We start from the raw sequence: 17224 nt of genomic DNA, 5'->3' as shown, positions 1-17224 counted from the left end.
ACAGCAGTTTTTTAGCCATCTGGAGTTGTAACATTGTGGAACACCTGTACTGCTGATTCACCGAACAAGACGACTATGAGCCAACATCTTGGGAAACGAAAATCTAGTATCTCACATAGCTTAAGATTGGCAGCTTTGTGATGCGTCCTCTTCTTAAACTGCGTGTTATGTTACAGTAGGTAAGAATGCAGTGTGGTTTCTTTACTAAGTCAGAAAAAGTGAGTTGGTCAATCTGAAATTGGACCCGATAGGCTTCTTTGTGTCTGTCAATTACGCCATTAACTCAGTTTCACTGTTATTAGCAGGAATATACAGATCGCATCTTTATTTATCTTCAGTAAGTAGTTTAATTGGTAAGACAGCTCCCTCCCTAACATATCAGTCTTGTGCTTTGGTTATTTTCATACAATATGGGATAGATGGCTAGATGACCTAAGTGTTATCTACTAGAATGCAAGTCTAAGAGTTCTCGGTTTTGTCCATTTTAGGCGCACTGTGTTTTCAGTGAGCAAAGCCCTGTATCTTTTTCACAGGTAATTAGGTGCATTTACCTTTGCAAATACCAAGGTTATTCTTAAGAACTGATGTGAAGAATCATTGATGTTGCCCGGGACAATAGCTGCATTCATTTGCAGTCAAGCAGCTGGTAAAGATGCCATTCTCATGCTTCTAATCTTCATCATTTTCTGTTGCTACCTCCTGTGTCATTGTGAAGACAGGCAGGGGAGATGTTTATGTCTTACTCAATATACTATTAATGCAAAATTAATTAAATGGCATATCACATGATTTCAGAATGAGGCAGATAAATGTTGTTCTTTGTGTGCATTTCAAAGCTGTTTACGGCTGTCAATAAAGATAAATAAATGTGAGCAGGCAAATAAATTCTACTTTATAATAAATGGCTTTAGTAGTTGATCGCTGCTTACTTATATGATGTGCATCACAAATGAGTGACCATAATTCCTACCATACATGCAAATCTCCTCTGGCACAGAAAGTGGAAGCTGTGCTAGCAAATGAATACAACTATCTGTCAATCAGTTCCACTTCTTGTATGAGTGGACAATTGTATGTTAGAGAAGTTGATCATAGGATAATGCTTTGCCTCCATTGATGTTAACGTTTATGGCTTATGCTTAGATCTATTTTAAAAGGGACTTTTACTCATCATGCATATATTTGTATCTTGCAGGTGATTGGCTGTGATGACTACCTGGGCTCAGATAAAGTGGTTGACAAGTGTGGCATCTGCGGTGGAGACAATACGGCTTGTAAAGTTATATCAGGAGTTTTTAAACATGTTTTAACAAAAGTAGGCTATCACAAAATAGTGGAAATCCCTGAAGGGGCTACAAAAATCAATGTTACAGAGATGACAAAAAGCAACAACTATTTGGGTAAGTGAATGTTCCCTACATTGAAAAACAAATGCATTGATTGGTAGAAATGTTTTACAGTGAACTTGAAGTAATAAACATATACACATATGATACTACCCCTACCGGTCTGAAAAATGCAAAGTAAATGTTTTGCTTCTGGAGGGTACGTTGTTCATTGTTCCTTTAAAGTGCAGTAGACCACTGGTATGCGCACATCAGTTTTACCAGCGCTTACACAAGCAATAGAAAAACACAGAATCCAGGCTCATCACCTCAAAGGCCAGAGTTAGGACACATACCAACTCTGGGGAGCCTCTAAATGGCATATATGACTATGCAAGAGAAGACCCTGGCTTTTATGTGACGTGAAAATAAACTTATGAGATATGGATTTGTATGTGTAGTACAGAAAAGAAATTGAACATTAGTAGCAAAGAAAACAGTATCATATTGTTTCCAGTACAGGAAGAGTTAAGAAACTTCACTTATTATCTTTGCAAAATGGCTTCTCTGACCTCTACAACCAGTTTAGTCAGCTACAGTACTATTTTCTGAGGCACTTGTACTTCAAAGGAACAGTGACAGACAGCTTCAGATAACATTTTTATGGCATAGTTTAACCATTTCAGCCCGCGGGGATTTTTCACCTTATGCATCAGAGCAATTTTCACCTCCCATTCATTTGCTAATACCTTTATCACTACTTATCACAATTTATTGATCTACATCTTGTTTTTTCTGCCACTAATTAGGCTTTCTTTGGGTGGTACATTTTGCTAAGAATTATTTTTTTTTAAATGCATTTTAACAGTATTAATAAGAAACAATGGAAAAAAAAATATTATTTCTCAGTTTTCGGCCATTATAGCTTTAAAATAATCCATGCTACCATAATTAAAAACTGTGTATTTTATTTGCCCGTTTGTCTCGGTTTTTATACCATTTAAATTTTGTCCCTATCACAATGTATGGCGTCAATATTTTATTTGGAAATAAAGGTGCATTGTTTTCGTTTTGTGTCCATCACTATTTACAAGCTTATAATTTAAAAAATGTTTGTAGTATACCCCCTTCAAATGCATATTTAAAAAGTTCAGACCCTTAAGTAACTATTTGTCTTTTTTTTTTTTTCTAATTCTAATTTTTTTTCCCATTAAAAATTTTATTTGGGTAATATTTTAGTGTGGGACATAAACAGTTAATTTTTAATGTTGTTATATGTGTAAATTGTAATGTAAAAAAGATGTAGATGTAGTTTTACTATTTGGCCACAAGATGGCCACCTTCATTTTTGTTTTCCCTCCTTGTGCTTCTCGCTAAGCGGAAGTACAAGGGGGAGAAAAACTGGGCAGAAAAACTGAAGACTCTTGTGAGAGCGCTTCGGTTTTTCTGCGGGGGACACGGATCGGTGATCGGGAACCATGTTCCCGTTCACTGATCCCAGGGCTACTGGGGGACACCACGGGGGCGCGCGCGTAGGCGCCCTGAAGTGCGGCAGAGCAGCCGCCCGGACGTGAGCTTCACATCTGGGCGGCAGAAATGGTTAAAATACAGTGTGGTTTGCAAATTGCAAATATGATAGAATGATACAATGCTATAAAAATATATATCATTGAAAATAAAAACATAGAGTCTCTGTTTATTATAGCATACTTTTTTTAACACTTTAGTGTCACTTTAACTTAGCTTTAGGGATAGCAGGGGTTCCTGGACGATTAATTGTGCATGAGAGCATTTGCATGTTAGTGTGCAAAGGTTTAAGTGATTTTGCACAAACAGAATGCGTATTGGGTAAATAGTGCAAACAACATTATGTGCACCATACATGCGTTGCTAGTATAGTGCGTGTCATGCAAAAAGCATAATGTGCATTATCCTAGCATTTGTGTTGTTTCTTTAACGTTAGTTGTGATTTTTACGCAACTCCCGATTCTCTTATTGCTGGTAAAATTGATGTGCGCTATGTGTGCTCATCATTTTTATTAACACTTCACGAATCAACCCCCAGTGTAGATCCTATAACAGGGAAAGTATGAAAAACTGAGGATGTAGACTTAAGAAAACATGCCCATAATATAAGTAGCATGGCACAGTTTCACTAGATGGCAATAAGGTTGTAGTGTGTGACCAGCAAAAACCGTAAACTAAAAGAAAAAATGGACAAAAGTATATTCTTAAAAATACTGCTTTTGTGGAATACTTTATATTAGTAACCTTATTAACCACTTCTGTACCAGCAATCTCTGCCCCCTTAAGGACCAGCGACTGCTGGCATGGTAAAACGGCTCTTACCGTCGGATCGCCGCAATCATCCGCCGGTCACGCCGTTCTGTCCCCACTGCAGGTCCCTCTCTCTGCTGTCCCTATGATGGCAGAGCTGTGCGGGCAGGTAAGGAGCCGCTTTCATTGGCTCCTGATGCTGTCAATCAATGTAAGCCAATAGAATTGGCTTACAGTGATAACAGGGTCAGGAGCCAATGAAATCTGCTCCTGAACGGCTCAGACAGCTCTGCTGTCTTATAGACAGCAGGGTTGAGTGATTTGCGTCGGGGGGAGCCAGTGCCGCAATTGTCGGGGGCAGCGGAACCGCGTTGCAACAAGTGTTGAAATCTGCGTCCTGTCAGATCCGCGCAGCCATATTCAGGACATAGATTTCAGCTGCGTCGATCCGAAACCAGTTAAGATTCTTCAGTGGAATATCCAGCTCAAGATTTTTGTCTACTCTTAGTTGGGGGCACAATGGCTTGCTGATGCGGCACATTGGAAAAAATGCCAATAATTCTGACAAAATGGGTAGGAAGGTGGATGGGGGAATCTCGTGTGTCGGGAGGCACCACTGTGAGGTTCCCCAATCCATCTTCAGGTGAGGATTTAAAAAAAAAAATGTGCACAAAACTTTCATGATTGTTTTGGACTGTGGCTATACAGACACACTGCTTTTTACCAAGCAGCCTGTGCAGATAGCAGTGGGAAGGATGAGTAATATAAATCCCTGCATGGATAATAGTGGTTAATTTGTTGTTGATCCAGCACTATGGGTCACTAAAGTACTACCGTTGGGGTACTCCAGAACTTGGAGTCACTCCCCAGGCTGCACTGCACATATAATGGACGACATGATAGGGCTTGGCTGATATCATGTGCACAGAGGGAGGAAAAGGAGAGATGAAGTATCAATGTGGTGCACAAGGCAAAACAATTGCATCAACAAAAGTAACTAAGGCCGGATCCACACTTCAAGCGCCTTTGTGAGCACTTGCTTTGATTAGCGCTAGCTGGGAGCTTGTTAAAAAATTGCTCGCATTCACTTTCATTAAAATCGTGGTAAAAATTGCATAAACATTTTTTAACAAGCGCTCAGCAAATGCTAATCAAACACAAGCGCTCACAAAAGCGCTTATAGTGTGGATCCGACCTTAGTGTGTCTAACGTGTGGAAATGTTTTTGTTTTTATCTCGGTATCCTAAAAAAATGATAGGGGAAATGATAGGGGCATGCTAATAATTTAGCTAAGCAGTGCTGAGTATACTAGTTGTAACTAAAGTATATGGTCTCCTACATGAACATTAAACATTGATTTTTGTATAGCTTGTATGTTTAGTACCCCTTTATTAGATAACCTTAATGAAGGGTCACAATTAAAATTTGTACATGTGCCACTTGGTTTCTTAGCCATATATTTTTCAGACACATACTGCTTTGTTTTTTGTTTTTTTGGGGTTTTTTGTTTTGTTTACTTTACCGTAACTATTTTATATGTGCTCCAGATGAAAATGTATAGGGTCAATAGCAAAATGATTTTCAGATGTCATGGTCTGAAGATATACTTTAGCAAATGTTTTCCAACTGTTTGCCAGGTTGATGCATGGCAAATTGGCAATACCTATGTGTGGCTGAAATATTTTATCAGATCTTATTAAAGAATGAAGCAAGATGAAGGAAATGCACTGCAAATGTGTCATATTTGAAGACCTTTAAATCTTCACTGCACCAGATAAACAAATCAGTAAGCTGTGAGAAAGATGATAGGGATAAGACTGTAAACGTCTAGATGAAAGGAAAGTGAGATTAGGCAGAGGAAAAGGGCATACTTTAGCAATTTAGATGAGCCATAAGTTGTTTCAACTCTTCTTTACTTGATCTGTACTTGCAAAAATGTAGGAAGAGCAATAAGACTATGCAAGGATCAGGTTTTACTGAATTATACCCGCTGTGTCTTAAAGTGGCAGTGTGTGTTGTCAAAGAGGAAATGTGGTCACTATACTGATGGTTCTAACACACTACCAGTGCAAGTAATACCTTGTGCACCCATACAAGGACTGTTGATGCAGGGATATGGACACGATCCATTAGGTGACAGTTTGGGGCGATGTACAGAGGCAACTCTATCCTGCAGGCTAGTGACACATTCTGTTGCTATGAAGCGGGGTTGAGGGACTATGGTGTAGCTCATAACATGTGGTAGAGGTCAGGAGGAGAACAGCAGCCTCAGCCTGCACTGAAGTGAGATGACCCCATAGTCTGGAAGTTGCACCAATTTATCACATTTGCCTTACACATGACAGTTTCTCAGCAAGCCAGTCACTGCTTGCAGCCTCAGTTGAGAGCCAACAAGTACGTTTACAAAGCATTGGAAACCCTTCTAAGTCAGTGTGCAGATAAAGATAGACTGTGGCCATGAGAAGCTGGGTTATGTATTCATTTTTTTTTTGTTTAAATAAAAGATAGTTTGTTCTCTTACCCAGGATTATAATGCTGTCTTAAGCTTGTTTCTGTTCACTTGTCAATTCTGCTTGCAGCTGGCAGCAATAACTGGCTCACTGCTAGCACAGGTTCTAAACCTTTTGCTGCTAGAAGCAAACATTGCGAGTATGGTAATAGGACTCCAGTTACACCTGTTGGCTTCTCTGCACATGTCCCGGCCATGTGCCCCCATCGCGATATGTGCAGGTAGCAGTGTGCAGGCGCAGAATGTCTCCCAGTGATGGGGGCACGCATCCAGCTGCGCATGCCAGGGGCAGCCCAACTAGCGTGACTGGAGCCGGGGGTTATTGCAGAATAATGGAGACACCCAGGAGGACGGCAAGGGAGATAACTTAGTACATGGGGCTGAAGGAAGCCCCAGGTAAGTATCAACTCTTTCATATCCTTTGTCTCAGGTTCAAATTAAGAGGCACTTTACAGACTAGAACTTAATGAATATAATTGCTTAGTTTTTACAGTATTACTTTATAAATGATTTAGTCGATGTTTGCCCACTGTAAAATGTTTCATCACCCTGATTTACATATACATACAGATAGTGGCCTCTTTATTGCGGGCACGTTGCAGATGCTTTTTTTCCCTGCTATGTGAAGTGAGCAGGAAGCCAGAAACACCTGCTCTCCCAGAGTGCTCTGGGAGAGGAGGCTGCATGACATCATAGCCTAGGCCAAACATCACTGGGAGGGTGGGGTTGCTTACCAATATACAGCAATATATAGATATAAGAAGTGTTTCTGATGCTTACTGCAGGATAATTATAAAAACAAAATGGATATCCTGAATAGGGTACAGTCAAAAATGGTGACTGTGAAAAATGGCACGGGGTTATGCCGATAATGGCATCTTGCTACTAAAGTTATTTAACGTTTCAGAAATGTCCTAAAATGTTAAAGGGACTCCGAGCAGTGCCTGTGGGCATGCCTTTAAGCATACCCACAACTAATTAATTATATCCTGACACCCACCAGCATGATGTTTTTAACTATACCCCCCTGGGTTCCTTGTATTTTATTGCATTGTGCTGAATGGAGCTGCCGACACTGGGGAAAGTGTCATCCTGTGTAATACAATGGTGGACTCCAAAAAGAACAGTAACTATGGAAAGATGCATATCATTTTGAAGCTCTCTTTCTCCTCTTTTCAATGATATATAAACCGCCGCCCTATGCCTTTTAGTTTTCACTATGTTCGTGATCGAAATTGCCGCAGTTGCGATTTCGATCACGAAAATAGCGAAAGCTAAAAGGCCTAGGGCGGCGGTTTATATATCATTGGAAAGAGGAGAAAGAGATCTTCAATATGATATGCATCTTTCCATAGTTACTGCACTGCTCGGAGTCCCTTTAAATAACTTTAGTAATAAGATGTCATTAGCACCATCTCTCATACATTACCTGGTCCCGGGAATCCAATCCAGTCCTGCAGCCAGCCATGGGGACTGAAGTTAAATGGTGATTGGCTGGCTGCCGGACTCATTCAAACTAAGTAGGAAGTGGACAGAAGACGCGATCAGGGATCAGGTAAAGTAGTCAAACCCCTCTGCCTGTGTCTGCCTCTCTCACACTAAACCCTCCCGCTGTCTAACAGTCTCCCCCTCCGACCCCCGCTGCCTAACACTAGCCCCTCCTGCATTTCTTAACACTTATAATGCTATTTGGCGTTACAAGTGTAAGTCACTCTGCGTGCGCCATTTTTAACACTTATAACGCTAAATAGCGTTATAGTGTAAGTCAATGTGGCGCCATTTTTATTTGTCCCGCCCTGAATAATGTATATGTATATATGTAATAATTCTACTGCATGCCATTACACTTCCTCTTTAAGTTACCCAATTCTATTATGATATTGTAATACATTTAACTAAAATAAATGTAGATGTAGCATAAAATAAACCTAAATTCATTATCTTCCTAAAATGTTGTCGCTTATCGAACGTTGCTTTGCCTATCTGCTTTGATAGTCTTTTCTTTTGTATGCATATAAATTACCATCTCTTTTTCTTTCACATCATTTTCCAATTTACCTTATTATATTTTTCTATCTGCTGCTCTGTCTGCCTCTATCAGCAAAGTTGCTGACAGCAAACACAGTTGTAATAGTATGTGAACTCGAGTGGGGAATCACAGATTATCCCATCATTAGACTAGAAGAGATCATTACAGCCAGTTGCAAAACACAATGTTTTTGATGTGAACCTTTTGTGGTTAGCAATCACGTTATCCATCCTTTTCTGTTTCTCAGCGAGAGCTGGCATCTGCCGCAGTTACTTAGGGTTTATCTTTAGTGGCATGCTCCTTTGCTAGAAGTTTGCGTACATTGGACTCCTTTTCTGGAAAGTATGAAAATATCTTGCTTGTGCTAGCAAAGGTGAAGAAATGATGGGCATATATCGTCATCACAGACAAAGGAAAATGCAGGGTCAAATTAGTTCCAGGTAGGCAGTGCTGTCAACTTCACAGAGACTGATTACACAGAACACAAATTTCTACTGAACCAGGAAACCCCTGATTCTCATAAGAATTACATGCACACTAAGCCAATACCCACAACTGCACTGCCCACACTAAGCCATCGTCCACAGGTGCTTTCTGGTCCACGCATATGTACAATCTTGGGCTAAGCCGCTGCCCACCCTCAGCCACCAACCACATGTAGCCACACCAACAACTGCACCACCCACTCTGAGCCACAACCCACAGTTGCTTCTGGGTCTGTGCATATTTATTACTTTCAGTTAGTATAAAGGATAAAGATGCAGCTATGTAAACAAACACTGTATGCTTTTTGAGGGAAGCTTGGCCATTACCTTTGCTTGCAAGAGTTCCAAATTTTATGTTCTCTTTAAGTTGGCTACACGTCTGCAAACATATACTGTATACTGCATGCAATAACTGGAAGAGAATAACTTGAAGGGTACATTTACCTCCCTTTACATTCACTTCCCTGCAACGTATATCCAGGGACAGGCAGTACCCATGCCTTAAAAGGTGCTTTAGTGCCTTCCCTTTACTGCATCCTTTAGCTTAAAGGACACCAGAGACAAAAATAAAGTAATGAAATAAACAATTGTATCTATCTTCCTTCTCCTAAAAATGACAGTCTTTCACTTTAACCTTCTTGCCGGTTATCCCGAGCTCAGCTCGGGGTAACCTGTGCAGAAGGATTTCTCCGGCCCTGGTGGGCCGATTTTCACAAATTTTTTTTACTGCACACAGCTAGCACTTTGCTAGCTGCGTGCATATCCCGATAGCCGCCGATTAGCCGCTACCCGCCGCGCCCCCCCCCCCCTCCAGACCCCTTGCGCAGCCTGGCCAATCAGTGCCAGGCAGCGCTTAGGGGTGGATCGGGATTCCCTCTGATGTCCCGACGTCGTTGACGTCATCCCGCCCCGTCGCCATGGCGACAGGGGAAGCCCTGCAGGAAATACCGTTCTGAACGGGATTTCCTGCTTACTCTGATCGCCAGGGGCGATCTGAGTGGGTGGGGGGATGCCGCTTCAGCGGCTATCATGTAGTGAGCCCTGGGCTCGCTACATGATTAAAAAATTTTTTAAAAAAAGTGCTGCGCCGCCCCCTTGCCGTCAGAATTGGAACGGCAAGGGGGTTAAATACACAGTTGATCCTTTCTAACGACTGCCTGAGCTCCATAGGATGGAGCAGAGGGAAGAGGTGGTGGGAGGGATCAGGCAATGGCTTTGTGATCTGGAAGAAACCAGTCACCAGATGCACAGTATACTTCGCACATAGATCTCCAGGTCATATGACCGTTTCTTCCAAAGGGAATTTCTTAGTAACTAAATAAAAATTGTATAATGGCCTCATCCTTCTTTACTACCTTTACCTTTACTAAAAACAAAAAATAGCTAGTGCTTTAAAGCTCAGAGACATGATTACCGTAGGCTCTAATATGGGAGGTGAGAGACTTAGCAACGCAACTAACGTCCCTGTTAATGGCTTAGTAGGCGTGTACATGATGAAAAGGCAGACATTTTTTTGTAATTAATTTTAATAATAAAACATACTAGCATTCATTTTTATAATCTAATGTTTCTAATGTGTCCTTTGGAAGTTAAATAAAGTATTATGGCAAACTTAGTAAACAAATAATACTTTTGATTCACAGGTTGAGCACTTAAACATAGCTTACCCTCATCTGTGTTTATACTTGCTATTTTAAAAGCCTTCAATTATGCTTCGTTATTTTAATAAAATAGAATCCTACAAGATGTAATATTTGTATTATATGTGTTCAGAAAACATATGCAGATTTTTTTTTTACTGCTAGGAATTTCATGATGTTAAATAATAATTCATGTTAGAGCGTGGTACTACATTCTATAAATGAGCCCACAATATGTTGTTGTAATACTGTACAGCCTTTAATAGTTTGCATAGTATACCCATAGTTCAGCAAGCTACTAGTTATTACTTATGTGTAAAGAACATTTGCCATTCATCAGTTAAGTGTTATAACAGTTCTACCCTAAGATCAGCCATAGGCCAGAGTAAGTGTCCATCGCTCATTTTTCAGTGTTGCTTAGAGGTCTGGTGTGCTGGGCACACATGCTATATTCTCAGGCTAGACCACCCCAATGGATGAGTTCCCTGTAGCATGTGTATGAGGCTTAACTCAAACCAGTGTCACTCAAAAATTGAACATGCAGCAACCTGTGCCACAGTATGGAAGGTATTAGTCTCCAAATATTGCAGTATAGTGTGAGTGGGAGAATGTATTGTTCACTATAAGGTGAGCTGATGCATGTGTGCCTTCTCTTGAAGGCTAAGAATCCACATTGTCTAGTGTAATGAATAACAGAGGCGCCAAAAGGATAAAATCAATTGTTAAAAAGTTTAAAAATGCTTTGGAGGCAGTTGGTGGACTTACCTTCTGTAAGCAGACACAACAAGCTGTGTATTCAAAAAAAAAAAAGTAGATTTATTGGTACACTCCAGGGTATATTCGCAACGCGTTTCACCGGTATATTCCCGCTTCCTCAGGCAATAATTAACAGGAGTACACACTGAAAGACAGAGACAAATACAGTGTCCTCAGACTAATGAGCATCATGTTTGGGTGTTGTTATTGAAGCCATTGGTAAGGGGGCATAAAAAGGAGGGGGGGGGTCATAAAAAATATATACCGGGGGGAGGGGGGGAAGTTGCCAGACTGGGAAAAGCCTGCTAGGGTGCTGAATATGGTGGGTGGATTTGGTAGTGGTGAATGGGAGTTGGTGAGGAAAATTAGTGTACATTGGTGGGACGAAATGATGTATGTAGTAGTGTCAACCAAAGGTATGGGGTGTGGACACATGAGGGGGGGTTGGGGATACAAAACATAGAATAAAGTGATAAATGGAAGGTCCTTAAAAAAATAGCAAAATTTTGGACTTACCAGTGCAGTCTTAAGGTCACGATACGCGCCTCTGTACTGATGTGGAGGTTTGCAGCTTCTTATATACTTAATTTGGTGGGTGAGTGACCAATCCTGCGGTGTGTGGAGGCGGGGGCTAGTTGAGGAACAATAGTCTGCACCTATAGGGCTGTGAGGACAAAAGGGGAGTGGGAAAATGGTTATGTAAGAGTTGGTGGGCGGGGGTTAAATGAAAGGCAGTATCTTTACCTATAAGACTGTAGAGGGCGTGTCTGTTGTCCAATGGGGAGTGGTGTAATGGAAGTAGGAGGGTTTGTGGGCGGTGCGACAATAACATCTCACCACTCTAATAACCTATGGGCAGTGTGCCTGTATGCGGCCGGATAGTGTAATGGTCAAGGGCTCTGCCTCCGTGTCCATTACACTATCCGGCCGCATACAGGCACACTGCCCATAGGTTATTAGAGTGGTGAGATGTTATTGTCGCACCGCCCACAAACCCTCCTACTTCCATTCCCCCACTCCCCATTGGACAACAGACACGCCCTCTACAGTCAGTCTTATAGGTAAAGATGCTGCCTTTCATTTAACCCCCGCCCACCAACTCTTACATAACCATTTTCCCACTCCCCTTTTGTCCTCACAGCCCTATAGGAGCAGACTATTGTCCCTCAACTAGCCCCCGCTTCCACACACCGCAGGATTGGTCACTCACCCACCAAATTAAGCATATAAGAAGCTGCAAACCTCCACACCAGTACAGAGGCGCGTATTATGACCTTAAGACTGCACTGGTAAGTCCAAAATTTTGCTATTTTTTAAGGACCTTCCATTTATCACTTTATTCTATGTTTTTCATCCCCAACCCCCCCTCATGTGTCCACACCCCATACCTTTGATTGACACTACTACATACATCATTTCATCCCACCAATGTAGACTAATTTTCCTCACCAACTCCCATCCACCACTACCAAATCCACCCACCATATTCAGCTCCCTAGCAGGCTTTTCCCAGCCTGGCAACTTCCCCCCTCCCCCCGGTATATATTTTGTATGACCCCCCCCCCCTCCTTTTTATGCCCCCTTACCAATGGCTTCAATAACAACACCCAAACATGATGCTTATTAGTCTGAGGACACTGTATTTGTCTCTGTCTTTCAGTGTGTACTCCTGTTAATTATTGCCTGAGGAAGCGGGAATATACCCGTGAAACGCGTTGCGAATATACCCTGGAGTGTACCAATAAATCTACTTTGTTTTTTGAATACACAGCTTGTTGTGTCTGCTTACAGAAGGTAAGTCCACCAACTGCCTCCAAAGCATTTTTAAACTTTTTAACAATTGATTTTATCCTTTTGGCGCCTCTGTTATCCATTACACTAGACATAATATCCACCCCTGGTGGAGGGGGATACCCCTTGTTCTTCCTATCTACAGAGAGCGACTTCTTAACCCTGAGTGAGGACAGGACAATCTCCTCACCTGCCTATTACAGAGGTTGCGGCCTGGAGGTAACCCTGGTTTGTGAGTATAACTTTGTACTCTTTTCTATTTTACCCATTTATTAGTACCTACTACACTATATTTGGCTCTCGGTTCTCTCTTTTTATATAAGAATCCACATTGTGTTAGTTTGGAACTCAGGGTTAAAATTATTGCTGACTGGTGTGGGATAGAATAGGAATTGATTTGAAGAAGTGTAAGTTGTTGCTGGTTAAATGAAAAACACTGCAATTTTTTGGGAGGCTAATATCCTTCATTTTTTATCATGTTTGGTGTGTAACAGGTTGTTGCATGTGTGATTTATCAGTGCAAATTAAGATTGATTTTCATTTGATTTGTCTATATCCCAGGAGAGGCAGAGGGTGTCCAGGAGTACAGTACAGGCGGCGGGGAAGCCTATTTGATTGCCCCTAGAGCACTGCAGACCCCTATAATTCAGGGTCAACATATAAAGATGAGATCCCCATGGAAGGGCTGTGGTGGAAGTGCGCATGGAATCAAGGGAATCCATTGCCTGCAATATTGTATAGACACTGTGGTACTTTTTGAAGTGCAAAAAAGGACTTTTTTTGTGATGTGGTGTTGAAGTGCACGTCAGCATTTGTTTCTCCCAATCAAGGAACAAACATTTTAGTGCTATCTTTTGTTGGTTTATAAAATAGAAACCTTGCCAGTGAGAAAGGGCCTTTAGTGACTTGGCTGTGAAAAGACTATGTGCTGCGGAAGCTTTTTGTGCTACATAATTACCCAATATTAATAATAATTCAATTGGCTCGGCTAATTTACTCTTATTTATTGCAAGTTGTTTAAAGAGTGTAATTGGTTTAGCAGTTGATTATCTGCAAGAAGTGTTTGTTCACTGATAAAAATACTTATTTACATTTCCAATGATTTAACAGAGAAATCAGCATACAGCGCGTAGTAGTTAAACGTAATAGATTGTTACAAGCATATTATTATTATCAGTTTAAATGCCAAACAATGAGAAAAAAACAAACAAACAGCAACTGGTCAGATAATCTCAGTGGAGTGCAGTTTCTCTGCTGAACAGGATTCATGCTCTGCTTTGTTTGTGCTTTGTTTCCACTATCTTGGCACAAAAAGTAGAAAAAGTACAGCTAATGTAAAGGTTCTGTGGCCCACACACTGTGAAACCACCTAGATTGTTTTTAACGCATTCTTATTTATAGATGTGTTACAGACACTTATAAAATACATTTCTAATAATTCATTAGCTACTATTTATGTGTGGAACTGACCAGTTTGGTCTATTTATTTGCTTCACCAGCCAGGCTGGCTATGGAAAGGTGCTTAAATATTGTTAATGTGTGTGCACACCTTTGACTTGTATCGCACATCAGGGATAGGGACCCGATTCCCTTGGGCGACATCACTGTGCTGGCCAGTACAGATGTGTGTCAGTTGTGTAGCTGATGATGCGTACTGTTATGGTGGGGGGATGGCGAAGGGACAATGGAGCAGCTCGTGCGTGACGTCATGCGGGGGAGTGGCATCTTCAAAGAAGTTGGCGGATCGCTCGTGGGCTGGGGACATTGATTATCGGCTGAGGCGGTCATTATTGTCTGACTCATCCAACTCAAGTGAAGAGTGTGTATGAGCCTTTACACATTATCACCTCCCTTGCGTATACAAAGGGGTTTGTCCATCATTTAAAGAGAACCCGAGGTGGGTTCTAAGAATCCAATTAGCACACAAAGGCTGGGTTTTCATATACTGCCCAGCCTTTGTTGCTATACTGTTTGCCCCAGTCTCCTCCCGGCACTCTGCTGTGCCCCCATAAATCAATCGCCGTTCTGGCGACACGCAGCGTGTTGCCAGCCGGCTGTTTGCATCTGAAGTGTCAGTCTCTGCCGCTCCCCTGCCTACGATATCGCCACTCCCAGCCCGCGTCCCTTCCCTCCAATCAGCGGGGAGGGAAGGGACGCTATGGAGGAGGCGGGGGAGCGGCAGAGACTGACATTTCCAAAGGTAAACAGCCGGCTGCGTGTCGCCAGACCCAGCCTCTGTGTGCTAATTGGATTCCAAATTTATGGGTAGGTGTTGGTTGATTTGGGCACCCAATAACAGATTTGTTAGTAGGCACTAGACTTAACAGCCAAAGTGGATAACACTGAAGGGAAAACAATGACAAAAGAGCACTATTTCTTAGGGTTATCGGCAGTCGCATAAAGGAGCTTGGGGCCCCACACACTCTATTGATATGGAGCCCCAAAAACTACAAAGGACATCTGCGGTATCAGAGTGTATTTAGAGTAAAAAACAGTTTGTTAAAGGACAACTGAAGTGAGAAGAATATAGAGGCTGCCATATTTATTTCTTTTTAAACAATAACAGTTATCTGGCAGCCTTGCTGATCTATTTGGCTGCAGCAGTGTCTGATTTACACTAGAAACAAGTATGCAGCTAATCTTGTAGGATCTGACAATAATGGCAGAAACATCTGATCTACATATGCTTGTTGAGGGTCTATGGCTAAACATATTGGAGGCAGAGGATTGGCAGAATAGTTAGGCAACTGGAATTGATTAAAATGAAATAAATATGGCAACCTCTATATCCCTCTCCCTTCAGTTGTCCTTTAAGCATTACCACTATGCAATGTCTATATAGAGGCATTCATTACTAGCATAGCACTAATGAAAAGCTAATAAGAATGGTGTAGGGCCACAAGTGGGCAACTCTGATTGGCTAGGGTTAGGCACCAACTGGGAGGAAACCTGTTGGGAGTATAGTAGGGGGTAGGTTATCTTTAGATGTTAAATGGTTAGATAGTTAAGATTAGGTATCAAGAATTGGGTTACTTTATGGTGAAGGTAAGGGTTAGGAGTCAGGAAGAATTTATGTTATGGGTGAGGTGTAAGGAAAGGGGATTCATGTTGGAGAGGGAGTTTAGGATTAAACATTTAAGGAATCATCAATCAAATCATGCTACCCCCAGTTCTACTTACCAGGGGCTTCCTCCAGGCCCTGGCAGCCACCATGTCCCTCGCCGCATCTCCACTCTCTGCCGCTGGCTCCTGGTCCCTGACGGTGCTTCGCCAGGTTTTCCTCTGCTGCACCTGCGCGAGCGCCATTGTCAATCTCCTCCTCGTGGTCCAGAGTGTACAGAGAACTACTGTGCCTGCGCAGTACACTCCGGACCATGTGGAGGTGATTGATAGTTGTGCAGGCGCAGCAGAGGACACCTGGAGGTTGGGCTGCGCACCACTGGGGACCAGGGTTCAGCGGCTGAGAGCGGAGCTGCAGTGAGGGGACATAGTGGCTGCCAGGGCCTGGAGGAAGCCCTTGGTAAGTAGATCTGGGGGTAGCATGATTTGATTGATGATTCCTTTAAGAAGGGAATTGGACGCGAGGTTAGGGTAGGTGATTCATGCAGAAGATGCATCGAAACACTTTCATAAACCCAAAATAATAAAATATCAGCAGTCAATCACATTACCAGTTAATCAGTCAGAACTGGCTTTGTATAGGTACATTAAGGTGTATGCACATTTGTGTTTCCATTTTGTCTGCATTTTGATAGTGCTTAAATTATGTCTAACCAACAACCAACTTAAAAAGTAGTCAGAAAATGTAAAGGAAAATGTAACGGAAGAAAAATGGACATGAAACAAATGAAAGTCAAATTTCTAATACAGGTTAGCAATGTACTAACCCAATTTATTCTAAACTGAAACTCTGCCTCTAAAATCCATCCAAGTACCTCAAAACTACAGGATAAGTCCTTAGGTATTCCAAAAAGACATACATAAGGCCTATCAAGTTCATTTTCATGTGCCCTTTGTGTATATTTTACTAGTTTTAAAGTACAGTTTAGAGGCAATTTTGTCATCCAGCTAGATCTGATTATTTCCTTGCTTTATTATTGATGCTCACTGTAAAGTAAAGCGTAGTCTCTAATTATTTGTTGTTATACCATTCCTTTTTAATATGATTGTTTGCTTGTAGTGTTTTCTGTAAGACACTGATCAGTCTGCTGGTCTTCGCCAGCTCTCACAGATATCAGAATGATGCATGTACATTACAGGCAGTTGCTTTGATGTTCTGTCTTGCTAATTTCTCACTTGAAGGGAAATACTGCCAAGGGGCCAATTGAATTGAGTGTTCAACGTTAGCTACTGAATCTAATCAAAGTATTGGTTAATTTGCTTCACTATGTAATTAGCTATGCTGTAAGATT

At 41.7% G+C, this 17224-nt stretch overlaps 1 protein-coding gene across 10 annotated transcripts in view; it reads left to right on the top strand.

The window, feature by feature from the left end:
* Nucleotides 1–17224, top strand: part of THSD4 (thrombospondin type 1 domain containing 4) — an 827407-nt gene that overhangs the window by 733917 nt on the left and 76266 nt on the right. For all 10 annotated transcript variants that reach the window (XM_068275544.1, XM_068275543.1, XM_068275535.1 and 7 more), the window contains one exon: nt 1196–1400. In XM_068275544.1, the coding sequence (XP_068131645.1) occupies nt 1196–1400 (205 nt within the window). The remainder of the gene's footprint in view (nt 1–1195; nt 1401–17224) is intronic.

Source organism: Hyperolius riggenbachi, chromosome 3 (genome assembly GCF_040937935.1).
Source record: "Hyperolius riggenbachi isolate aHypRig1 chromosome 3, aHypRig1.pri, whole genome shotgun sequence".
Classification (NCBI taxonomy): domain Eukaryota; kingdom Metazoa; phylum Chordata; class Amphibia; order Anura; family Hyperoliidae; genus Hyperolius; species Hyperolius riggenbachi.
This window is presented reverse-complemented; position numbering and strand designations above follow the sequence as displayed.